Raw genomic sequence first — 27,786 nt, forward strand, 5'->3', positions numbered from 1 at the left:
ACGCCTTCTTTTGAACCATTTTCTCAATTACGGTGCTCTGTGCATCAAACCAAAAAACAGGAAACACCTCCACAGAATGTGGTCCACTTGAGCTAGAATGACCTCAAGACAAATACAATTAGTATCATTTTAAAGCTTGTTTAAAAACTATATATATATATATATATATATATATATATATATATATATATATATATAAACATTTCACCAGACAAAGTTCTGAATATGGGTTACACGTGAAACACCGAAAACATGCTTTGTATTGAAAATAACTTGCAAAACGATATTTCACCGATGCGTTAAGTGAATATAGTCTTTCAAGGTTTCCTTATTTGTGGGCCATGAGTTATACAGGCTACAGTAAAACATATTTGCATGTTGCAGAAGAGGTAAGTTCAGGCTCTAATTATTTTCACATTACTGACCGGCTGTACCCAATCTTGGAAAGCAAAAACTAAAAAAAAAACGTTTTAAAAAAAATTGTAAAAAATGGGGACATATGGCGATTACAGATGTGTTGTAGACAACAGTGTATTTGGTAAGATACTTCCCTATCATGACCACTGATCAAATGAATCATCAAATATGTGATATCATCCATAAGATGCTTGTATTTTAGTGACATGAGCATGTTTTTCCCCTCACCTCTAAATGACATTCACTGCCAAAAAAATTAGTCTACAGCTAAAATTAACTCTCCACTGTTTTTTTTTTTTTTTTTTCTAATTAACAATATAAATTAATTTAAACAAATGTACTTCTCTTTAATATTTAATACACAACATAATTGTACAGGAAATATTGCATATAATTATAAACGTGACTGTCGTTATAATAATGAAGTCGAAAACAGACACAACTGAAGACACAGCACATGCGCCAAGACTAACCTAATGGGCCATTTCAGAAACACTATTTCACTTGCTTAAATAAACATTTCAAAACACTTCTGTAATTATATATATATATATATATATATATATATATATATATATATATATATATATATATATATACGTGTGTGTGTGTGTGTGTGTGTGTGTGTGTGTGTTCTTTGATTACAACAGATGCAATTTAAAATCTAAATTATATTTGGTCTACTCACCTGTCCTCGCAATCTTTACATCTTAAAATTACGTTGACAACTTTACAAAATATCTCCTCTGCCATGGCAATTTTAATTTAATAAAATGTTCAGCATAAGGCCCAATCTCGGTGATGTGGAGTTATTTCGGACTTGCATTCCCTTTCATCTATGCAGTTTTCGGAAACGCATACGCGCTACACCTGCTCTCTCAGGTAAGCGTGTATTTCCTTTCTGTTGTTACGCGGGTGAAAAAAATCGTCGATTTAAAACAACAACGTTCTTGTATAAATTGTACTTTTTAAATTAATTCATACTTTTTTCTATTAAGTTTGCACTGTTATTCAATTTCCACTGCTGCGTTACTCCACATTTTTTCCAAAGGGAGTGGTTAGCTCTGTTCTCCAGCTTCTCCTTCCTGTCTGTGTGAATTATCCCGCTTCAGTGGTCCTATGGATTCGCGCTCCAGTCCCGCCCGCTCAAGCACCTGCAATACTTCACAGGTACTTTGTCTAATTTGTAGGGTTAGATTTTTGCTACTGTGCTACCACTAAAATAAACATTTTAATTGTATAGTAATTTGCCATTAATGCAGTCATATAAATAAGGTCTGTGAAATGTCCGGCGATGGCTTGTAGATGGAACTGAAACTTAAATTTACGAAATAATTTCCCACGTGTGGTTGTGATGTGAAAGTGTTGGGTTTACAATGCATAGTAGTGTCGTAATAAAGGCGAGCTTTATATGCACCTGGTAACTGCGAGTCTACTGCAGTATAACCATTTCGGTTTGGAAGAAAACAAATGCTAGTAGCCCATCAGAATTTAACCCCGGTGAAGTTAGGTTAATATTGGATATTGGATATTTGGGTAGATATTCGATATTCGCGCAAAACACTAATATTTCACCCAATGAAATATGTTATGCTAAGGAGTAATTTAAACCATGTCTCGTTAATTTGCGAGTTAGCAATCTCTAGTTATGAACTCATAACATAAGCGTGCATATTCACTTTACATTGTACAGTAGGTTACGTCATATAATGGTTCATAGCTCCTACATAAAAAACTAGCAATACAGTACCAGTTCACCTCATGAAAGATGGCATCAACAAACATGCAATTTCTATAAACATTCTCTACATTTTAGATAACCTTTTGTTTGTTTAGTTATAGGAAAATCATCACGTTTCAAAGCAAAACCTGGCTCATAGTAGTAACAGTCGTAGTAGTATTGATGTTGTTGATGATGCTTTTCTTGCTGTTCTTGTTCTTATCCCCATTCTTGTTTTGTATAAAAATTAAAAACATATAGTACCCTAATCTTGTTTTGTCATTTGATGCTACATATTCGTTTGCTGTCCTATTTCTCTAACCTTTATACTTGCAAGTTTTCTCACACTTTAACATTATAAACCACAGTAGGTACGCCCTGGTAGCTGCTGATCGGGGGGAAGCGATACCAAAAGTATATATATATATATATATATATATATGTATATATATATATATATATATATATATATATATATATATATATATATATATATATATATATATATATGTGTGTATTATTATATCATAATATATTATATATATGTGTGTGTGTGTGTGTGTGTGTGTGTGTGTGTGTGTATATATATATATATGTATATATATATATATATATATATATATATATATATATATATATATATATATATATATATATATATATATGTGTGTGTGTATGTGTGTGTGTGTGTGTGTATATATAGTATATATACACACATACACACACACTCACACACACCAATAATTAAGAATTAATGTATTTTGTCCATTTGCTGCAAAGGCACTACATTATATTCGCTTGCGAGTTTGCATATTTAAAAAAAAGTGACGCGGGCTATGACTTTTAGCTTGTATGTTTCGTGTTCATAAAACGAGACTAATAACAATGCAATATGCCTGCATTCTTTTGCGAGTTTTTATCTAGGCGTTATGAATCATTATATGACGTAACCTACTGTACAATCTAAAGTGAATATGAATGCGTATTTTTTTCATGTTCATAACTGGAGATTGCTTACTCGCAAATCAACTAGATATGACTTAAATTACTCCTTAGCATAACATCTTTCACTGGGTCAAATATTAGGGTTTTGTGTGAATATCGAATATCCACCCGAATATACAATATCAACCTAACTTCACCGGGGTCAGAATTTACTACTGTACCTCGATTGAGGTATGAGGAGTATGTACGGTAAATTCCAATTGTACTAATCCAAGGGTTACTGCAAATCTAAATTATTGGTACAGATATTGTAAATGCTTTATTTTTACATGGTGTGTTCAATAGGTTTTGGTATAAAAGTTTGAAGACACAAAAAAAGCAGTATCTGCCATATTTAATAATATTCTTTGAGAATACTCTTTTAACTGAAGCTGTTACTGTGAAGAATGCAACAAAAACTGAAATGGAAATATTGAGGCTGAAAGCAATGCCTGATAAATATAAATAAAACATAGCCATGTGAGTACTGGTATGTTTAATTTTAACTTGCTTTCAAATAAAGTGTTACCAGTACAAGCATGGGAAAGAATCGCAGTGTTCATACAACAACAGATAGTGGATGTTAAAATTGAAAAGGTGTGTAATGCAAATATTTACTTGCAGACTCATTTAGTTATTGACAGAGCATTTCTATATGTGTTTCCCAGGGTCATGACACTGACTAGTAGAAAACTGGAAACATTGTTTCCCAAAGCAACTGTTTAACAACTGTTACAGTTACCAGTACACTGTTTAACTGTTATTTGAGCTTTCCGAACCCTACAATGAATTTCTTGTTTAAGACCTCAACTGTTCCTGTTACAAAGCAGCTCATTTCTGAATTATTTTAAACTGTATCTAGGTAAGCTCCTGTGGTTTCATTATGTCTAGGAAACCAAATGTAGAATTGAAATTTCTAACTAACACAATGCATTTAAAATTATACTTATGTAATCGTGGAAATTCTTTGTCCTGTTGTGATTTGTGTGGGCATTATTTTGATGGTTTATTGAGAATATCAGAAAGGTGACAAAAATGAGAGACAGCTGCATCTAAAGGTGTATGCAGAGTTCATTTGTGGGAACAGTTAATGAGCATAGACAGTTTAGCAACCTGATTTTGCTCATGAAAATCTTGACCGATTTGTAAAAGACTCATATATGTTAAACAGAGAAGCAAATCATGTTAAAAATATTGCAAAAATAAAGCATATTGTCAAGTTTATAGACAAAACAGAGATGATTTAAAGAACTAAATATGACAATATATGATATTTGATTAATGCGTACACTTTTAACAAACTTGTGTCTATTTAATCTACAGTATATAAATCTTGCCAACTATAAACTCTAATTCTGCTCCAATCACCGTCCACTGTATAGTTGTGGTAGTTGTGTTTGGCACCTTAAAATAACACAAAAGAAGTAGCTACAAATGAATCCTTCCTTTAAAACAAGGTGCTTATGTTTAATCTCATATGAGGACAGAAAAGCAGCAAAGAAAATATTCACTACCTGCTGGGATTTTATTGGTTGCTTGTTTTGGAACAGTGATGCAGAGTAAACATCACATCATTGTTATAGTCACAAAGTTATCATAAGATAGGGCCATATTGCACCTCATTAATATGTAATCTTAGGGCTTAGTTCCTGTACCCTGTTTAGGTTTAGAATTATTTATTTTTTTGCAAAACACCACTGTGATACAGTAGTTTCACTGTAATTGTATGTAATGGCATATTTCAGTATGTGTATTTCTGACAGTCAAAAAAAATAACAATATGAAGATGATTTAGTGCAGTAAATAAGCACACAGACAACCAAGGCATGCAATGAATTCCCAATTCATAAATGGATAGAGAAGGTAGCTGTCATTCTTCTTGAGTAATAAGGCTGCTCTGGGGAGAGAAAAGTAACAGAAGGAGTGTTGGGAATTGAATTGAACATAAAAATGCTAAGGTAGTGGTGCAGGTAAAACCCTGTATAATTAGGGGAAAAACAGGCAAGTCTAAATCTGTAACAGTAAACATACAATCACATTATTAAGTTCAATAATACAAGAATTGCCATTGGCTTACTACAAGTTGACAACAGCATGCTGTAGGAGCAATTAATTTAAGTACCTACTGTACTGGGTACCTTACCCAAAGGACAATTCATATACACACCAAAGTGTATATATATATATATATATATATATATATATATATATATATATATATATATATATATATATATACACACACACACACACATACACACACAAAAAAAACATGACGGGGTCTTCTTTCTTTTTTCCAAAGGCCTTTCATCCATCAATCTGTGGTTTTAGGCAATCCTTTCAAGACATCATAGTTGACAACTCAGTGACACCTTGGTGGTATAGCAGGGGACTGTTTCTGAAGTAAAATGAACATACAGCATTGTTAACCTTTTATAGAAAATCTTCTATGTCTTATATTTGAAGCAGTGACTGTGCTTGTTAAATTGTACCACAAGGCTGTGATGCCAACAAACTGATTCAATAATAAACCTGGGGCCTCTGACTCACTTTCTTATTAAAGGTGCTGTTTACTGAATGTTTAGAACCCTGTGCCAGGTTAAATATAGATATACACCTGTCCCATGGATACAGATGCACCATTTTAAAAGCCACAGTATTTGGAAATATAACGATGAGAGCGTAAACACTAACCCAAATTCTTTTGTCATTCGTATGTGTTAGCTTTTACCTGTATATATTGATTGTAGCATTTAGATACTAAATTAGACCAACCCACCAAAAAGTCAAAGAGACCTCCACCTATAACTCTGATTCCTCCAGAGACCTTCCAACATCTTGTCCCCATTCCTAGGTATAGGTCCAGTTCATAACACTGTGCATTACAATCCATTGATTGAGCATGTAAAGGTTATATTACAGTTGTACATGACTATGTCAGAGTGCCAGAAATGCATTTTTTTCTTGGTGGGATCGGATACCAACAATACAACACTATCTGTTGACACAGAAAGGTCAGGCACTGGTTTGAAGGGCAGCAATGTTGAATCTGAAGCCTTATAGGATAAATGTATCCTACATTGGATCTCAAAGTATTTCAGAGGAAATGTCTACATCTCCAGAAATCTGTGCTGCTTTAAGCAGTCTGTTTGATAGGACATAGAGGTTATGGAGACTGTTGGAAGCTATTAGTAACCCAGAACTAAGACATACGGAGAGCATTTTCTGAAATAAATGTCCAATTGTATACTGTGTTACCCATTGTGAATGTAGGTTGCCTTATAAAACACTGTATGATGAAATATTTTTAAAATAACAATTAATACTTTATAACTACTTGAACAAAATCCAATTAAATTCCTTCCCTTACCAATATCCCTTATTTTACATTTATGTATTGTCTTCTTTCTTTTATGGATCCATATTACTAATGTGGCTCAAACCATATTACGAATGTGTTTTTTTACGTAATCTTATCAAATAATGCAAGTTATTTTCATATCAATTGAACCATACAATGCAGAAAAATAGCAGCAGAAAATGTCAAACTCTAAGTCTGGACTGAAAATGTCTGAAATTGAGCCCTTTACCAGATTTGAGTGTACACAGTCTAGTGTTGGTCCAGGTTGATGTAGTTGAACTCTCCATCCATCTAGGCAACCTTCCAATTAATAATTCGATTATACCTTTTGGACTTGTAGTGAAATGACCCTTCAGGACCAAAGCTGCCTATAGTCTTGGCCATAAGAGGTATCATAAGAGATATGGAAAATCAGTATAATCTTCATGGAGGAATTCTTTTTTGTAACAGTGTCCCCTTGATGTATTGCCTGGAAATGCACATCTAAAATGCAACTGCTCCCCTACAACCACTTAGCAAGGGCTTCTCTGCTACTTCAATGTGATTCCCTTTTTTGCTTAGATTAGGGTTAGGAGTGCATGTTGGAATGTGTATTTTTCTCTTGCGATGTGAATGTGGGTGTGTTCAGCACAACCATTGCTCCTTGCTGAAAACATTTGTTATAGAGGGACAGAAAAAAAATGACAGTTTGACAAGGGTAGGCGTCAAAGTGAAGAATGCAAGAGTGATGCTTAAAGATTTGGCACCATGTGGCTCCCCCAAAGAAATCCCTAGGTCAATAAACCTGTTTTTTTTTTTTTTTTTTTACCACCCAGTGTTTCAATGTAATTTTCCAACCAGTCCTCTCCACTAACCCCAAAATCTGTGATTAAAGTTGAATGCTGTACTAAAGGTAAAATAAATCATGCTGTCACCTATGTATCATGCATGTTATTTAGTTTTGAATTACTGATTTGTTCCAGCTTTTCATTAAGTTTGAGCTCAGCATGCTTCACAGCAGTATTCTCTCAACTAAATACCATTAAAGCATGACTCTATTAAGTTCCCCCATAAGGGCTTTTTGCATCATCAGTTTGAGACTATAAGAAAGAGGGTGAGACTAATTTGGTTATTAGTCTCACCTTCAATACCTGTGCAAGCTTTCCTGTAATGGGAAAAAAAAAAAATTCTGACTTATTGCATCATGTTAGCAGCAGCAATTAATTCAGCTAGTCTATCACATGTGTAAAATGCAAGACTAACAATCAAATTAGTCTCAGTCTCTTATCTCTAGTCTTACATTGATGACACAAAAAGACCTTATGAGGAACGATGTAGAAGCATGATTTAACGGTCTTTAATAGAGAACATACTGCTAAGAACCATGCTAAGCTCAAAATTAGTATCAAGGATCTAATGAAAAACAGAAGCAATAAAAGAACAAATGATAAGACATCAGCATAAGTTCAATTATATTATACAGTACTATAACAATTAAAATAACAATAATGTGCACTACATGAGTTTTAGGACATTCAGTATTTTGAAGAAAATATTGCAATAGAAGTTGATAGTCTTATAATTATGTGTAGTTATTTGGAATAGCATAAGAATCCACAGAATTACACAAATGTACCTCTGTCCCTCAGTGACTCAACGTATGCTTGAATAAACTCCTTTTCATGTTCCTTCTTGCTGTCGTGATCTTTCATTGACTCCGTTTGTTCCTTCTCATCCTCAAGATGGTTATCAAATAATTTTATAAATCTGCAAGAGGAAATACTTTTAGGGAGGAGTCCTAAATACAGTAGTTACTTTCTAACAAAGTATGAAGAAACCACAAAGGCTGTACCCCATGCTGTTGTACATTAATCTGTACTACAATTTGTACGCCCCAATTTTGTTTGTCTGAACATCAAAAAAAGACTCATAAATATTATAAAAAGGTGAACATGAGCATCTATGTTTCTATATGTTGCTAGACACTATAAACTTGTCCTGGTATGGTTTTAATTCTAAACTGGGTAGAAGAAACCATTTACTTTATTTAAGACCTTTCAATTTCAATATGTAAAGAGCACTGTCAAATATTACCGGAGAACTAAGATGAAACCTGATATATTGAAAAGCAGACTTAATAGAGACTGACAAACTTGAATGACTACCAGACAGTTGGTACTTTAAAGACTTGTTTCCAACTCTCTATCCTCCTGTCTCTCTGAGTTGAGAGAGAGCGGAATTAGACACCACCTACTGTGACAGTTGTGGGCCTGTAATAAACTGCTAAGGCAAGCAGTACTCACTGTATAGCTGAAAATGCTCAGAAGATGAAGATGACTGATATACAATTGTATGTGGGATGTAATTTCCCATGAAGTCTTTCTGTTTTTATCCATACAGTATTTTCGAAAAAGTGTGACCTCTCTGAGGTTAATTGACTGACAGTAGTGCTTTGATTTGGTAAAACAATAACCTTTCTGGTAGAATACTGGTCAACAGTTGAGCTTATAAACAAACAGGGTAACTAACCCGTCATTAGGAGGCCCTGTATTTAATGATTGAAAACATTATAAGAAGCTTTTTTGGTTTAACTTAAATACGTACAAAGGGGTCAATTAATGTAAAATAAACAGTAGCATATCTGAATACTGTAGGTTAATACAGGGATATTTGTGTTTCATACCATGAATCAAGTGTATGTCTGTAAAATAATGTAAAAGTTCAGGTAGGATCTAACCTCTTAACACCAATAGATCACAGTGCTGATTAAACTGATTTCTATTTTTAAAAAAGGTGTTATTTTCTGTTTTTCTTCTTTATTTAAGTAGTCCAAAATGACATCAACCGTACAGTATTTGTTTTCCTTCTGCAGTGTATTTGTAGTTGGTTGTCTTGGAAACATTTAGAGGTGGGTAGCAAAACATGTATATACCAAAACTTTTTTTATATCTTTGATTAGCCAATTCAAATAATAGTGTTACTTCCAAAAGGAGGATATGCCACTAAACCAGAAGCCAATACACTGTTTAGAGGAATGTATTTATAGTAAATTAAATATTTTACAGTTTAAATGATGCAGGTGTATATGATTTATTGATCATAAATAAAGCACCACGTCCCTAGAATATATAGCTCTAACAAATGATTCAATTAACCTTGGTGTAAAGACAATGTTATAGCCTTTTATTTTATGACCTTAATAGCAGTGTGTCTCAATAACTCAGCTCTAAAGGAAGTGTAATCAAAATTAGATACATGTAAAAATGTTGGTGTGACATACAGACAAAGACACCTCAACATATCCCCACAGTAATTAATTCCACATGGCTTGAGATGTTTGGTTAGATGTTCCTATAAGATTATGGTTGAGTGCCTTGATAGTGTTCTAGTGACCTTTAGAATCTGAGGCACAGTACGGTCAATCAAAATATGACAGTGCTTGAATAGGTCTTTTCTTGTATTGCTAGAATAGGCTGGTTCTGCTTTAATAGTATTTTAGATCACAGCATATTGTTTTAATATGGTCAAAGTGTCTAAGAAAAAAGTGTCCTGCTGATCAAATAATTGCCTGTAACAGTGCCAACATTTTCTGCAATTTGGGCATTTTAATTAGAATTAAAACTGGTCAAACCAGCGGTATCAAAATTCGTGCCAGCAGAATGTAAAACATGAATGCCTAAAATATTAAAATTGTTATTATACAAAATGTCTTTCTGTACTGTGAATAAAAAAAATTGTGAAAAAATTGTCTTACTTAATACTGGGATTGCTACAGATGGCTGTTGGCATTTTAACCATGCGTTCTCCACTTACTACAATCACACTGAGCTTTGTTAGGTTACACAGAACTTGAGGAAGATACGTCATTGGGTTCTTTTGCAGGAACAAGGATTCTACTTCTTCCAACCTAGAGAGATATTAGTACAGAAGTGTGAGTTTAAATGCAGAGTACCCCATAGTTTTAAGCCTCTGCTAGTTCTGTAAACAAAAAGGCCATTTGAAAAAGAAAAAGAAAAAAACATTTTACAGGTTATAAGATCTCTAATTTTCTTGTTTTATGATGTCCTGAAATATCTACTTCATTAAAAAATAGCTCATTTTGGCTTCATTACGTAGATTATTTATACATATTTATAAATAAAGTATAAATATTTATAAATATGTATAAATGAAAAAAGCATGCTGTGATTGAACTACCATGTAATACAATCTCAGCAACATGCTTTTACTGCTATTCATCAGTTTAGAAAAGAAAAATGCTGAAATATTGTGCTTCTCAGAAGTACAAGTGAGCTTATTAGCCAGAAGTAGTACATTTCAAAACACCTGCCCATTTTCCTCAAGAAGCTTTCAGAAGAAAGGATGGAGAAGGAAAGAGTCATAGTTTCAGTTACCTGTCAATATCTTGAGGCAGTTCTTTCAGGTCATTGTTGCTGACATCCAGCCACTGCAGGCTTGACATGCGAAGAACACAGATGGGTATACTGCTGAATTTGTTTGCCGATATGTCCAGGTATAGGAGCTGTTTCAGATTACTAAGCTGAAATGTCACCACAAATTCGTGTTACAGATCTTGTTAATAACAAAACTTTAGCAAACACTCTGTGACTTCTATGAGTCGCTCTACATGTTAGCGAGGCGTATTATGTATTACTATATATTTTGATGCATATCAGATCACAGTTTGTTTTGCTATCTGTCCCCATGGCCTTGGTCATTAATCAGTTTTGGTCGGCTTGCTGGATACCACTCGATATGTAACCTTTTGTCCCCTCAACTTCATATTAAGTCTTCACGCTTTTGTGTTATTAACACTCCCATAGTTCACTTGTGCTCGCCATGACTTTATGCCTCAGGTAATTAATTTGTTTTTGAATACAGAAGCTAAACATTACAGAAAAATCAGTAGTCAAATGTCAGTTAACATTTCTGTTTCTCTTTCCTGGGTAATTAATGTGTCACAATAAGTTAAATATAATATTGTTCTCTTAAAGGAATACTTTCTACCCTTTGAATGTGCATAATATTTATATTTTAAACTGTTTATTATCCTAGGAGTTTTGTTCTTATTCATTACTTCAACATAAAAATGTTGTTTACTCAGAGAAAGCCCCCAAAATAAAATATGTTTTCATAAAAAATGACACATATCCATGAGTGCAGAAACAAAAATAAATCATGCTCTCACCTATGTATCATTCATGTTATTTGGTTTTGAATTATTGATTTGTTTCTGCTTTTCATTACATCCTTATTTTTAAAACTTTGGAGCTCAGCTTGTATTTTTTCAACTAAATACCATTAAAGCGTGATTCGATTAAGTTCCCCCACAAGGACTTTTGGTATCATCAGCGTGAGACTAAAACAAAGAGGGTGAGAGTAATTTGATTATTAGGCTCACTCACCTGTGCAAGCCTTCCTGTAATGGGGGAAAATTATCTGGCTTTACATCTCGTTAGCAGCAGCAATGACCTTGGCTATCACAAAGCAATCATCTTTTGTCAAGGGAAGCTTGTACAGGTGTAGAAGGTGAGACTAATAATCAAATTAGTCTCAGTCTCTTACCCTTAGTTATGAATTACCATTAACGAGCACATATAATGATAATAAACAGATAAAACCATAATTTTTATGTAAATTCTGAGGGTATAAGTACAGTATTCCTGATATTTTGACTTTTTTATTTTTTTGTATTTTATTTTATGAGACAGTTTAATGGACTGATATTTTCACAACAAAGTTTAGAGTATGGGTGTATGTTTTAACCATTGGTTGTCTTTTTTAAAAAATGTTATGTTTGCATAAAACATTTACTGATAAGCTGTGTTTGCTTTGGTATATATTAATCCTAGGAAAAGCCCATTGAATAATGCACAGACACTGAAAGATTATTGTAATCGGGGACATTGAAATTCCTAACAGGTAAGTTTGTCAATGACATACAAGCCCTCTGCTATGCCTGTTAAAGTTTAAGCTACTGGTAACTGCTACAAAACTAAAAAATAAACAACTTAACACAGGCAACGCGGGAACTACACTGGAGTGACGTAAAATAAATGGGATTATCCTATTTTTTAAGATTTGTCGTACAACAACTAAGGAATTAACTAATCGGACAACAGTTTCAATGCACGTGGTCTATCAGGATGAAGCAGTCTCCAGAATGACAGAAGTGGAAATAATACTTACTGTTAAAAAAGTACCCAGAGCTTATGACAAAGGTCATTGCAATTATAAAGATACAGATTTGAAAGACAATATATGGGAGTCCATTTCTATGCCTGGTGTGTATGATTTATTGCCATATTTGTTGAAATGCTGTCAGAGAAGGCAGTCAGAATTTCCACATCATATTGACGAATATGTAACAGTTTTGATCATAGTTTTATCCTTAGCGATTTTTAATAATTGTATAGATCTGGCCGTTTTCAACCATGTCATATCACCTCTGTAACCCGACATACCTTCTGAAAAGCTGCTGTTTAAATATTCATATTTTAATGATTTTCCTCACAGACTGTTATAATGCATTAACTTCATTTGAAAACTCGCTAAAACACAAACATGAAAGACCTGCATCATCGAAATTCTGTATCTGGGTTGCTTCACCAGTGAATAAGCTGTGTTGAATCCCCTGAATCAAAATATTAGCATGGTGAATTCAAAGACTGGCATGCCATTGAGTACCAGATTCGTACTACAACTGTTTACTGCCCCCTGCTGTACCATTTTGGTAAAAAGAAAATATTCTAGAAGGGAACAAAAACAGAGTTAAGAGTGACTTCCAATGCACCACAGTTCATTTTCTAGTGGTTATATTGCTGCTCATTCCGAAATTTAACCAATTTAATTATAATCCAAGGTGAACTGACTGCATCTGTTGATGGTTTACCTAAATTTGCATGTAAAAATGTTCACCGTTCTGAGTATAAATTTGACCATTTAAACCTGATTTTGTGAGGGTTATTTCAGATAGTGCTGAACAACAACAAAAAACAAGTCTGCTTACTGTAATACCACTTTAAATCCTTTCCTACAAAATAAATGTCTGATTAGTCTAGATGTTAACTTACAATTACATTTTTCCTGGGGGGGACGGGGGGGACGGGGGGGTTGTGTGGGGTGGGGGGGGCCCATGCCACACAATGTAGGTGTGGACAAATCAGAAGCTGAAGCTAGCTTTGCCCAGGTTGGTTGAGAGGCACAGACTTATGGGGATGCAAGAAAGGACAGCAAAGTAATGGAGGACAGACGTGTTAGCTCTGCCCAACGCACAGATTAAAAATGCAGCTAACAGTTAACCTCTGTATTCTGATTGTGTTTGAGAAACAAAATCATATAAAAGGTCTCACTTATTTACAACAGTTGCATTCAGTTGCTCAAGATTCTCACAAATACATGTGAAAACCATTGTAGTCTTGTAACTCCTGTTTAATGGGGCATTGCACTGCTGCGTACTCATTCAGAGCTGTCCAGGAATATTAAAAGCTAGCTATTGTATTCCATTTGTTGTGCTTAACACTTCTTATACAAGGCTGGTGTGGAGCAGACATGTTCAGGTCCATTTAGAAATAAATAGTAATCAGTAATACACATTAGAGATGTAGTATACAGCCCTGCTCTATATAATAACCCAAAGTAAATACAGTACTTAATAACTGAGTAACAACTGATTATATGCACACACTTCCTTTCCCCCAGAGTGTGCATGGTATCAGGAGAGCTGGGGGGTTCTTGGAAAAGTATGCGAGATGGATTAAGCTTTAGGTGGAATTTGAAAATGCTGGCTGAGAAAAAGAAAAACAACGAATTGTCAAAAATGCCAACAATACAATGAAAAGCTTTGTGACCTCATGAGAAACGCTGGCATGTTCTGAAAATAACGATTCCTCGCCTATGTACCTATGTTTATAGGGGGTGGTTCATAAAATGACATGCAGCACTGCAATAATAACTCCGCATTGCACAACCAGTGTCAAACAGCTAATTAGTTCATGGCTTCAATTGGTTTAGCTGTCTGCCAAGCTTACAATAATCATTTGTGGAATGACTTGTGTACAACATATGAAATGTACAGGATTGAGCAGTGCATTCAAAGGTGCAGACGAGGCAGTACTCTGAACTGGTCTGTGCTGTTATGTAATTGATCTGAAGGTCTAAAACAGTTCTGTATAGTTTAATGATTCACCTGTGATTCATGAACAATTATCACAAATAGTCTACCCTGTAGCACAACTCACTGTCACTCTCAGTGTTGGAAAACAACTTGGAAATACAACACTGAAAGACATCAATGTCTGTTACCTCGAATGGTAGTTCCCAGAGGTCCAGGTTTTCAGTTAATTCCAGCTTTTCCAGGTTTTCACAGTTTCCAAGTTCAGGTGGAATACTAGAGAGCTTATTATAGCTTAGATTCAGTTCCTTAAGGTTCCTCAGTTTGCCTACAGTATTAGAAAGACAGTAATCATTATCAAAAAGGTATTATGGAGAGAACTGTATTGCATATTAAACTAGTAGTTATCCCTCTAAGGAAGAATATGTTTGTGCGAGGAAACTGCTTGTGCAGTGTGAATGCACTACTTAGTATCAAGTTGGCCCTGCCTTTGCTGAAGGGTCACTGAGGATCTGCGCTGCATCACACTTTGCTCTAGATTTGGCCAGTTCCCACAGATCACCAGGGAGTGGTTGGCTTTTGATCCTAAGGTGGTCCCATGTATAGGCCTCTGTTGTTTAGATTTATTTTATTTGTTTTACATTTTCCTTACAGCTTAGTCTTTCATTTCCTCATTCCTAAATATCACATGGCTATTCTGTTATTTCCATCTGCTCTGTACAAACTTTATAACGAGCTGAAAGGCAATAGAATAACTTGCTCTTTTTTAGGAATGTGAAAAATCAAGGCTGAACTGAGTTCTAAAACTCAGAATGATTGCAAACACCAGTTATGGTTCAAACCTTGAAGATATTAACTATTAAACTTTAAAAATACAATGCATCATTGGTTTCATGCCTTATAACGATTTATAAAACATGCTGAATATGTTTCAGCCGTTTAATCGATGTGCAAATTGCACAACTAGGAATTTGGGGATTTCCATGAGAATCAATAAGTATTTCTTCATTTTTATTTTTTCCATTGAACTGCTTTGTTCAGGTTATGTTGAAAAAGAAGGTCCCTTTTCATTAAGTGGTCCTGCTTATTCTTTTCTTTGAGCTACTTTCACCTAAAGTCTGATTAGCACAAATGCCAGTACTTGTACTGACAAACAAGCTGTGGCATATACCAGATTGCTGCAACCCTTTCTCTTCTCTTGAAAAGCAAGGTGGACAAGCAAATATTGATAGAGGAATGGGATTGCTGTCCTAAATAGTAAATTCTGAGATAAACTGTGTAGTTTATTATACATACGTTCAATTAATGGATTGCTTTTTCCTAAGTCATAAACCAAGTAACAAATATACAATGTTTAATACCCCAAGGATCTTATACCTGAAAAAAAGAAACAAGGACCATTCTATTAACATTCTGTTTATCTTGAGATCACAAGATAATTTATCTCAGCATCTCAATATTAGCATTCGATTTATTTCAAGATCACATGATCATTTATCCCAGGATCTATCAATTTCTCTAAATGGATAGATACCTAAATGTAGAAGTTCAAGTAATAAAGGATTTACCTATTTCTGCCAGGAGCTCCTTGATAGCATTTCTGGGTAGTTGCAGTACTCTCAGATCCTGAAACAGCTCAATATATTTAGGAAGTTCCTGTATGCTGGTTCTGCTTATGTGCCATTGTCTGAGGTAAGTCATTTCTTTGATTGAATCAGGGAGTTCCTAAAATTGAAAAGTAATCTTTGTTCTGGAAAAAAAATCTTTCAAATAATATGCATACTTTATTTGCTATATTTCAGTTTGCTTTTAGATAGAAGCTGGGTTTTTTTTGTTTGTTTTGTTTTTGTTTTTTTAAGACAAGCCAAGAAACCATGTAGACTGAGTAGATTACTCTAGACCAGTGGTGCACAACTCGGTCCTGGAGGGCTGGTATTCCTGCAGGTTTTTATTCCAACTGCACCCTAAAGTACTTTATTGGATCTTATTAGAAGCTTAATTGGTCCAATTAACTAATTTAGGGTATGGTTAGAAAAAAAACCAGGAGGGACATCAGCCCTCCATGACCTGAGTTGTGCACCACTGCTCTAGACAAACAAAAAATATATTGTAGCAATCTTAGTTGATGTAGGCAGGCGCATCACATAGGGCGAGGCAATCCACACACAGGCGGAGGGTGGGTGCAAACCCGGGACCTCTCACACTAAAGCATAGCGCCGATATCGCTGTACAAAAGAGCCGACTCCCTTGCAAGGGGCATATATCGGGCTTATGTCTTTATGTGTGATTATATCACCTACCAGCCCTGCTGCTGCCTTCCCCCATGCACACTACAATATTTTACATGGATGAATATTTATACCGACACCAGTGTAGGCCTGTAAGCCTCAAAATGTTAAGTGAGGATGACTACAAGCTTGCCCTTACCAGTTTGCTTCACAGATGGTGTGAGCTTCAAATCTATAATACTGAAAAAGTACTAACATATTAAATACCTTCCATTGTTCTCCATTTAGCTCAAAAATAAATGTTTTTTCATCAATATCAATCTCAATTCCTGAAACCAGTGAGGTGTGCCCATCTGACAGCAAATTCTTTTCACTGCTGTGGTAAAGTTTGACATCAGCTGCCACGTTCTCCAAGTTCAGCTGATTTGATTTTTCACGGAGTCTCTTCCTGTGTTCTAGCCTTTGACTCCATTCTTGATTCAACCTGGAAACAGACAATGTTTCTTCAGCTGAAGTTACTGTATGTACTTTTACCAGAATTTACATTCATGCAGATGAAATGTAACATTTATTTTCTTTTTTAAGGTAGCACTGTTGACACATGGAAATATGGAGCTTTATTGCAGGAGAGCAGGGGTCGAACAGTTTTAATAAAATATTAATTCTTCTATGTATGGTTTTAGATATGAATATGTTTGCTACATAGTTATAGCTAATGGAAAGATTCCACGCATTCTAAATACGGTTGAGCTAGAGAGATATAATCCCTGATACATGGCCTTAGAATCTTTGTAACCACATCACAAAAACAAATTAAACAAGATCACTCCATCAGCTATTAATAAAATGTCATTTTAAATTAAATTTCAACCTTTTTAATAAGATGTCGTTGAGGAATGGTTAAATCAAAACATCACAGAAAATACAAGCAGCTCTGAGATGTCTACAATCACTGTAAGTAGTACAGAGAGAAGTACTGTCAGACAAACTGAACTGCTTTCTTCATCAAGTTCTTCCAAAGGTCCCACTGTTTCTGCTGCCCAAGTACAAGGCAACATTTTTAATAACTTCTCGATATCTGGAAATGTTCAAATCAATTACCAAGGAAAATACTTTACTATTATTATTATTATTATTAGAATTGCACAATTTTTTTTTTAGAAACTGCACTAATAATAATAATAATAATAATAATAATAATAATAATAATAATAATAATAATAATAATCTAACAATCTTTTTTCAAATAAAAGTATACAGTTTTAAAAACGCTGTTTTGTACTCATTTTATAGAGAGAGAAGATTGTTGTTAAGGAAAACTGTAGCAGGGAGGTAGAAAGCCCAGCACATCCTGTTTGGGCAGGACAAAGCCCTGCTGTTTAAATATACATCTTTTTTAGAAGGGTCTCCCACTTTGCCCCTGTGTCAGATTTATAAAAACACAATATTTAAACACATGAACTTAAATACTATCGTTTTTATATATATATATATATATATATATATATATATATATATATATATATATATATATATATATATATATATATATATATATATATATAGTGAACAATTGGCCGTTATTTGGGTTCGTGCCCCTTTAAGAATGTGACCCAGAAATAAAAACTTAGATCTTTAAAGCGCTTTCGCGCACTTTTATTCAAAAATAACTTGAACTCGAACGTCCTACGCCTGAATGGGAGGAGACCGATCATCCTGCACTTGAGTGGAAGGAGCCTGAGCATCCACAGCCTAAGAGGGGGGAGTCGGTGCGTCCACAGCCCAAGAGGGGGAAGTCGAATGCGTCCACAGCCCAGGTACCCACCAGCAGAGGGAGAATGTCTGCTGGTTCTGCCTCCACTGCCCTGGGAGGACTGCTTACCGCTCCCACCTCCACCAGCAGAGGGAGAACGCCTGCTGGTTCTGCCTCCACAACTGTGGGAAGACTGCTTACTGCTCCTACCTCCACCAGCAGAGGGAGAATGCCTGCTGGTTCTGCCTCCACTGCCCTGGGTGGCCTGACGAATGACGAGTTATGGAGGTGGTCGTCTCCCCCTCTTACGGACGACCAAGACGGAGGTGACGGGACCCTCCTCAACGAATGACGAGGGTGGAGTGCTCGTGTCCCTCTTGACTGGACGACCAAGGCAGAGGAGAGGTGTTGACACCCTCCACAACGAACGACAAAGGTGCTGTTCCACCTCATATATATATATATATATATATATATATATATATATATATATATATATATATATATATATATATATATATATATATATATATAATGATGGCAAAGCGCTGTGCGTTATTGTTTTGTTTTTATTTAAAATGTGTTCTGGCAGAGACTAGGTCGATAGCTAGTCCTCGGTCAGGAGTAATTAAAAAAAACCTGTGCAGAAGGTGACTATCTCCCAAATTAATTAAGTGATTAATTTGTTGCTAATCAGGAGATGGTCACCTGTATTTAAACCTGCAGCTCTCTGCAGTCCAGGTGGGGTGTACAGAGGAGAGTACGGGAGAGCGAGAGGGAACAAAACTAAACTAAACGAAAATTCAAATGAAAAAAAAAACGAAATAAGTGAAGGCACTTGCCTAGCCTGACCTTAGGTTTAGTTGGTTATTGTGTTAGAGATTTGTTTTTGTTTAATTATTTATTTTTGCTCTGTGAGCAGTGTTTTTGTGTTTAAATCTTTTATTTTTGTTTGTTGAAATAAATGGCACAAGCTCCCTTTTTCACCATACCTGCAGTGTTTCTGTTTTGCGGCCTGACGTCGCAACACCATTCCTGTCACAAGGACTATGTTTATAGAACGTTCATTTTAGAGTGTTTACGAAGGAGACATGTTAAAAAAAGGAAAACCAAACAATTCATTTAATCAATACAAATTATAGATAATCATGCTGTAACATTGAAGTATATAAGCAATAAGACCCTCCACATATACAACTGTTTGGTTGTAATAGCACCTTTGAGTTCGTCTCGGGCCCCATTACCCAAACGGTTGTGTAATGCCCTCTGTGTCGGGCCTTATTGCTTATTTATTAAATAAATAAAATATTGTACAAATATTTGTATAATTTTGAAAGCTGCATTAGTTAAATGTCACTTTCGTTAGTGCCTTATGCAGAACTCCCACCACTCTGCACCTTAAAGAGTAAGTAGCAGGGTTTTGAAAAATATAACGTTATGTGCCCCTACATGTTGCTACAACCGTTTAAATAACAAACCTGTCATTTTTCTTTTCATTGTTAGCATCCTGACAACTTTTTACATTTATATAACTTTAAAGTCTGTTTCAAAGCTCTTTTTAAAATGGCCGCTTTAGCGCACTGGTGTTTGAGATCTGTCTTATAAATCATTGTAGGAAGAGCGATAAAAAAAACTTCTGTACCGTACCACATCATGGATTGTTATTACTAGTTACCTGTTTGACAATGTGGGCAATAATCCTCACAGTATCAGAGTACTAGAGCGGCCATTTTGAAAAGGGCATTGAAACAGACTTGTCAGATGTTAACAATGAAAAGTAAATGACAGGTTTGTTTTTTAAACAGTTGTAGCAACATGTGGGGATGTGTAACACTATATTTTTTGAAACCCCACTACTTATTCTTTAAAGTGTGTGTTAACCTGAGACAGAAATGGTGTTTAAAAACCAAAACAACAACAACAAAGTCATGCATACAAACACAAAGTGGTTTTGTAAGTTGGTGAAAAAATCTTCTTTCAGCTTTTTAATGGTAATTATATTAATCCCTTGCTTTCTTGTTGTTTTATTGAACATTGTTAAACTGGGTAATTTGTTTTACAAAAAGTTAAACTAAATTCCCAAACACATCCTCTTTTATCTACAGCTGAATCCATTCTGTCCTCTTAAAAGCTGGATTTGCTATTTTAGACCTATAATAAAATCTGCATTTATCAGTTTCCAACTGTTGCGTTCAGTTGGCACCAGTGTGTGTAAATCACACATGGCAGAAGTCCATGAATAATAGAGGGTATACGTAAGCAATAATACCCAACACACAGAGCATTACCAGGAATTATTACATCCAATGTTACTGCACAATGAATTCACTTTATTTTATTTTAACTGCATTTCATTACAAATAAAACTGGTGGGGTGATATTGTTAGATTATAGGTATCTCTGGCCCCATTACCCAAATGGTCCATAATACCTGGTAATGACCTCTATGTCGGGTCATAGCTTATTTAAGCTTCAACGGAAAGATTCTCTGCACTCTGATTGGCTGAGCTGGAGAGATATAATCCCTAGTATATGCCCTTAGACTATTTGTAACTGCATCAGAAACTGTGTTGGGTTTTATTGCTTGCATATTCCACTCAAAGCACCATCTGCAAGCGGTCTTTAAGGACAGGTAGTCGTTATACTGTGGCTCCCTGTGGAATCTGCATAATTATCGCATACTGCACTGATTCATATTGACATTTTTAACACTTGCTAAATACTTAATGAGCCAATAACAGCAACAGCTGACGCTAGGCCAAATGTAAGGTGGTGTAATGTGGGTAAACAGAGAGTTATGTCTCTGTGAGAGCATTGCAGTTTTTCATCCTTACTGTGGTGTCAGTCCTAACTCAAATGAGTAAAGCTAGGACATCCCCGCAGAAACTATACTGACTTTAGGGCCCCTAACCTGCGAGGTTGGTTTCATTGTATAATTATTCCTGTATTTTTTTTGTAATTTTCATTATCAGGCAATGGAATCTCCTTAACCTGTTGGGGTGATGTGTGTGTGTGTTATTATAAACACTAAGTAAAAGGGATTTTATTAGTTAGTAGGATGTATTGTGCCTCTAGTAGGGCAGGGCAGAAAAGCCCTCTACATCAGAAGTGGCCAATCCGGGTCCTGGAGAGCCTCAGGTTGTCCTGGTTTTTGTTTTACCCCAGCCTCTTAATGATGTAATTGACAGTGATTGGGTAATTGGTCAGAATTGCTGTTTGTTCCAGGTATTTAGTGATTGATGATTTAGAGCTACCTACAAAACCTACAGGATTGAGGCTCTCCAGGAACATGGGTTGGCCACTCCTGCTCTATATAATAAAAGGGGGCAGGACAAAACCTTGCTCATTTTAAATGTATTGTGCTTCTTATTATTTTAAAGGGATTATTATTATTTGTATTTTGTTTATTTTAGCACAGGAGAAATGTATTATATGATTTAAATGTATTTTTGTGTTTGATTTAAAATCAGATTTTTTTGTTTTTGTTTGGCAGCAGGGATGGGGAAGCCCCATCCCACAAAGCTCGTGTGGAATGTGACCATTTCCTAAATGGATTAATTTAGTGTAAATTCGGAGATGGTCACAAGTATAAAACAGAGATGCCAAGGTTTGGCTTTCCTTAAGAGTGAGATTTACAGCCCTGAAGAATAAGATTCAAGGTCAGAGAGTGAGACTTTCCAGGTGTGCTGTTTGGTCATTGCTTAAGACAGGGACTCTCATCTTTGGTCCTTGGCAACATCCAATAGTCCAGGTTTTTAATCCAACCAGCACTTAATAGTTTGTTTTAAAATGTACACTGCTTAATATTGCATATGAAACACTTACATGTTCAATTCATACTAAAGCCTAGGGCATGTGAGAATTCTATATGCAATGCAAACCAGTGGATTTTAATAAAAACAATTATTTGCTGGTTGGAACAAAACCTGAATGAATGGAGATCCCTGAGGACCAGAGTTAATAACCTATATAAACCTAACAAAAAAATAGCTGTTTTATAAATACAACAATATTATTATTTTGCATATCACCTTGTCATAGTGATCATCGTGTTGAAAAACACGTGGTTTATATATTATTGTTCATATTACCCGTTGACTTTTGATCAAGTCCTGCTTTTTCTGGGCGAACTCATACTCTTTTTGACAAGTCCATTGTTCAGAGACACAAAACAAAAACCTGCTTAGCCTCCTCTCTCTTCTTGTGCGTGTATAGAATGCCTGTAGTCTCCATGGTTACCACAGTACACAAGCTTGGAAAGCAGCTTTCCGTGCTCTAAATCCTGTGCCCAAGGCACCGGATGTAGCCTACTGTTGTCTCTTGCAGCCCCTGAGACAAAAAAAAATCTTAAATCTTTATATATTTACTCAAATGAACTATGGGTACCTTATACCTGCAAACCAGATTTGACAGTGACCTGAGTTACAAACATTAACATTTTATTCAACTTTGTTGTTAATCCCGGATTTAACTGACACTAGTGAAAATGCGTGAGATAATTTTAGGAATGTGTGTGAGCATGAGATAGCATGCTAATGCATGAGTCTCATGCCCAATGTGTAAGACTTGACATATCTGATAAAAGCCTGCAGCTTTTCTGGTTCAGGGTGAGTGTACAGAGGAGAGAACGAGAGCGAGCAGAGAACAGCAAAAGCAAAAATGAAACCGAAGTAAAAAGCAAGCAATTGCTACTCGTGCTGGGCAGACTTTTTTATTGTTTAAATATTTATTTTATTTTTGTTTGGATAAAAACGGAGCCGCTTTGTGCTTTTCACCAGAGTACTTGCTTGTGTGTTCTCTGTCAGCTTTCGTGTCTGGTCTGGGGATGACATCATTCATTACCCTGTCACAGTGCCATAGAAATCATATACAATCTATAACAACAGCTCAATTGTCTTTATATAGACAGTCTTTTTACCCTGGAATTATCACGAGTGTCCTGAGCCAAATAGATATTTTCTAATATCTACTGACTACTCCTGTAAACTAACTGATGGTAACAGTAGACTAAGTGGAGGTTTAAATTCTGCTACACTTTCTGGATTATTATTTCGACAGCAGATCCTATGGATTATAAATGTATTATTATTAGTAGTAGTTGTAGTCATCGTAGTACTGATATTCTATTTACTATTATTATTGAAAGTTTCCCTTGATTACACTATGTAACACAATTTTTGTTCCTGGGTAGTAAGTATTATTTCCTAATTGCTTATGCCTCAAAAGTATAGAAAATGGCTATTATTCCCCACAAACTTTGCTTTTGTGACCAGGACAGTGATATTTTGAAATTTACCTATTTCCAATGAGAAAACAGACGAATTTGTGTCTTTTCGTTCACATAAAGTCAGAAAAAAACAACATATGAATCCAAATTAGTATGTATTTATACTAAAGTAACACAAAAATGACTACAAAAGATTTAGAAGTGAGTAGTTTTTCAAGATTTACGATTATACTGTAAATCACTTTCACGAATCAGCTCCCAAATGTAGTCTCCCATCATGTTCTCGTTATACTGTCCTTGGTAGTGGCATTCAAAGTCCAGTATATCCTGGTGGAAGCGCTCGCCTTGCTCCTCCGAGTACGCTCCCATGTTCTCATTGAATTTATCAAGATGAGCATCAAGGATATGGACTTTGAGGGACATCCTACAGCCCATTGTGCCGTAGTTCTTCGCCAGAGTCTCAACCAGCTCCACATAGTTTTTGGCCTTGTGATTGCCCAGGAAGCCCCGAACCACTGCGACAAAGCTGTTCCAAGCCGCTTTCTCCTTACTAGTGAGCTTCTTGGGGAATTCATTGCACTCCAGGATCTTCTTTATCTGTGGTCCGATGAAGACACCGGCAGAAGTAGCAGTTGCTTGAGTGGTCAGTGGGTTCCTGCCAAATTCCTGGGATAGCGAACTTCATGGCTCTCTTTTCCCCTCTGTACCATCCTACAAAAATACATTTATTTCACCCATGACTAATGTGTAAGAGATTCTCGCAACATTTTTCATATATGATATATTTTTTCAATAACACTGAAAATTGTAAAACATTTTAAAATTAAAATCTTTTACAATTTTAAAAATTTTAACAAATTTTATAACATAAAATTCCGAGCAACAATTGTCCATCTTACCTTCCAGAGTTTTTTTGCAGTGCTTGCAGGTGAAATGAGGTTCACATAAAGTCAGAAAAAAACAACATATGCTTGCAGGTGAAATGAGGTGAAAAAAATGCAGATATGTATCCACTTAGGCAGCTGGAACTAAACTGAACTGGTGGGCTTAAGGCCCCTGTATTTATACTACTATTTATATTACTGGAAAGTTCTAGAAAGTTCTAGAAGTTACTCCAAGTTTACTCAGCACTGAATCTATCTGGAATGTTCTGGAAAATAGGTAAATTTCAAAATATCACTGTCCTGGTCACAAAAGCAAAGTCTGTGGGGAATAATAGCCATTTTCTATACTTTTGAGGCATAAGCAATTAGGAAATAACACTTACTACCCAGGAACCAAAAAAAAAAAAAATTTGTTACACAGTGTTATCAATTTAGATATCTTGGGAGTCATTAAACATAAGGAAATACCTTATCTTATTCAAGTGGTTGTTTTTAATACAGGTTTGTCTGTGCTATCGGGGGGGGATGGGGGGGTACGACACCTCAGTAAAAACATCCCACTTAATTGAAAAGCAAAGAGGCTGATAGTGACGCTCAGACATTTTTCATGAATATGATAGTGGATTATTTTCTATCAAACAAAGGCATATAAAACAGAAGGCAAGGTAGTGGATCACATAAATAGCCCTGGCACATGCAAAAGACACAATCTATGACTTTATATTATTGATTACCTAACCCAGGCTTAGGGAAGGTTGTTAAGGAGGACTATACTGGTGTGTTTAACTGCAACAAACAAGAGGAAGATTGCAGCGAGGGATGTCATCTGCAATTCTAAGTTATTATTTTTGATACTGGAACATTTTTTTCCTTAATGATCTAAGCAGTGAGATGTAACATGTATAATAAGCTTAATTTTTGCATGGACCCTCTGGACCACATGGCTTCAGGATTACAGTACATTGTGAAACAGAAGTAATAGGCTTTACAAAGTTTCAGTTATATTCTCAGTTGTGGCCAGGGGGGTCAGTATTCCAGGATTTGGCAAAAATATGAACACTTCAACTGCAACCATAGCTGATGAGGTTGTAAAACAACACAAACAGACGGGATATTTTGCTTATAGCAAGTAGAAGCAATAATGGCAGCAGTGGCATACAAAATCACTTGCTATCAAATTGACTTGCATTTGACTTGCAAAAAAAGTCTGCTTGTTTGACAGACATTTTGAAACCCAGATTCTGTGCTGCTGTTGCTGTCTTTCAGACTCTGCTCCTGCTGGATTTGATAAACGAAAGTAGTCTTTTTTAAGATAATGATAAAGCTGGATTTTATAAAGTAGAGTAGCCTTTTTTAAGATAATATCGGTTCCATGAGGGCTAAGTCTGTTGGTAAAAAATTTTAACTTGTGAATAACTCATGGTTAACACAGATTAAAGGTTTCATAATTTCAATTTTGTAAATGAGTTGGTTGAACAGTCTTGTCTGTTGACAAAACAAAGTCAAACCATACTGCATTCAGAATTGGTTCCTCCCTCCAGCAATTCTGACCACACTCTTCTTTATTGTGCTGTAAATCTGAATGGCCTAACAGAAACAAACCCGCCTTTACTTTTCTCTATAAGAGAGCCCAGGTGCCCAGAAGAAATTGTATGTGAGTTTTATGCAATAGTATACAAAGAAAGCATGTGTCAAGTAACTTCAAAAATCACCCAATGTCACTTAAATATGAATAAGGTATGCTTAGTTTCATTCAATATGTTTAGTTCTGTCTACCAAAAGACTGTAAGAATGTATGTTATACAACAATGATTTAAATAATTAATATGAAAAGTTTTATGAATATCGTAAATTGATGTCGTTTTGAACATGTTGTGCACTACGTTAAAGCAAGTCCAAAGTCCAGTTTTAAGTGAGGAATATATTAGAAGATACTACTGATTTAACTGCTTCTTCCTGCAACTGTTTTTTTCTTGCTAACATAATACCATTAATGTTTATACTTGCTCCAAAATAGGGGTGTCTGCTCTTAAGATCAGGTTGAAATCTTACTTTGCTAATGCACTTTTCTCCTGCCGTTCCCGTTCCTTCCTTTGGCGTTTTTTGTGTTTCCTTATTTGGCCCTCCCAGATGCCCTGTATGATTGACAGGTCGTATACCACTATTGCTGGGCCCATGCTTACATTCAACACAAGCTTGTCTGTAAAACAGTTACAATGCACAGAAAAAAAGACAACAAAATTATTCCAAGCTTGCATTTTAATGACCTACTCAGAAGTTTTAGACAAGATCTTCCAGTTAGATTTTATTTCATTAGCTTCACAGGTGTTTCACACTACCTTCAAAATTTGAGACATTAAAATCAAGGTAATTATTATAAAATAAATAAAGAATATACAGTATGTCCACATAACACAACATTATCCATACCATATCAGTACCTACTCATTTTCACTTTCAAGTAGCACCAATCACTGTCAACATTCAGTATTATTTTGTCACATGATAATATTAAGATAAAACACTTTATCACCTAAAAATGGCTGTTATACTGTTCCATATACCCCATCTTTATGCACCATAACTCATGCCACATAATATGTCCTAAATAACTGATTCAAATAATAATAATAATAATAATAATAATAATAATAATAATAATAATAATAATAATAATAATAATAATAATAATAATAGTATAACATTGAAAATATTAGCCAGACTCCCACCCTAACCAACTGTACATTGTTGACAAAGTAATGCTTCTTTTAAACTATATTATTGCAAATCCACAATAACGATTAAACAAAAGGAAGCCGCTAAACAGCGCTACTTACCAACTGTTTATAATGCGAGGCTACACATACGGTTGACACAAAGTTGTTTACAGCAGCACATATCATGTTTAACCTGGTGGGTCAGGGTCGTTCATATTCCCAATGTGACTAGCCTCTTGAGTGAGTTAATGTTCTATTCTTGGAAACTGATAATATGATTCCTGTCGTAGTAGTCACCAAACCATGTGGGTGAACACAGTATAGCCTCTAATAGGCAGTAAAAACATCCTGCCTGTGTGTGATGAAATGAATCAATAAACCAATCAATCAGTCAGTAGATAAT

At 35.3% G+C, this 27,786-nt stretch overlaps 1 protein-coding gene across 2 annotated transcripts; it reads right to left on the reverse strand.

Annotated features, from left to right (window-relative positions):
* Positions 1–5,375: 5,375 nt before the first annotated feature.
* lrrc2 (leucine rich repeat containing 2) lies at positions 5,376–27,623 on the reverse strand. Of its 2 annotated transcripts, XM_041250424.1 has the most exons (9): positions 27,504–27,623; positions 26,719–26,866; positions 17,070–17,286; positions 16,143–16,299; positions 14,766–14,902; positions 10,856–11,001; positions 10,216–10,368; positions 8,098–8,228; positions 5,376–5,519 (listed from the first exon to the last, which is right to left on the reverse strand). In XM_041250424.1, the coding sequence occupies exons 2-9, from the start codon at positions 26,841–26,843 to the stop codon at positions 5,470–5,472; spliced, it is 1,116 nt and encodes a 371-aa protein (XP_041106358.1). In that variant the 5' UTR covers positions 26,844–26,866; positions 27,504–27,623; the 3' UTR covers positions 5,376–5,469. The 2 variants fall into 2 exon arrangements, with proteins under 2 accessions (XP_041106358.1, XP_041106365.1); XM_041250431.1 differs by lacking the exon at positions 5,376–5,519 and having other exon boundaries at positions 8,111–8,228; positions 10,275–10,368.
* Positions 27,624–27,786: the final 163 nt, after the last annotated feature.

Source organism: Polyodon spathula, chromosome 1 (assembly GCF_017654505.1).
Source record: "Polyodon spathula isolate WHYD16114869_AA chromosome 1, ASM1765450v1, whole genome shotgun sequence".
Taxonomy (NCBI): Eukaryota; Metazoa; Chordata; class Actinopteri; order Acipenseriformes; family Polyodontidae; genus Polyodon; species Polyodon spathula.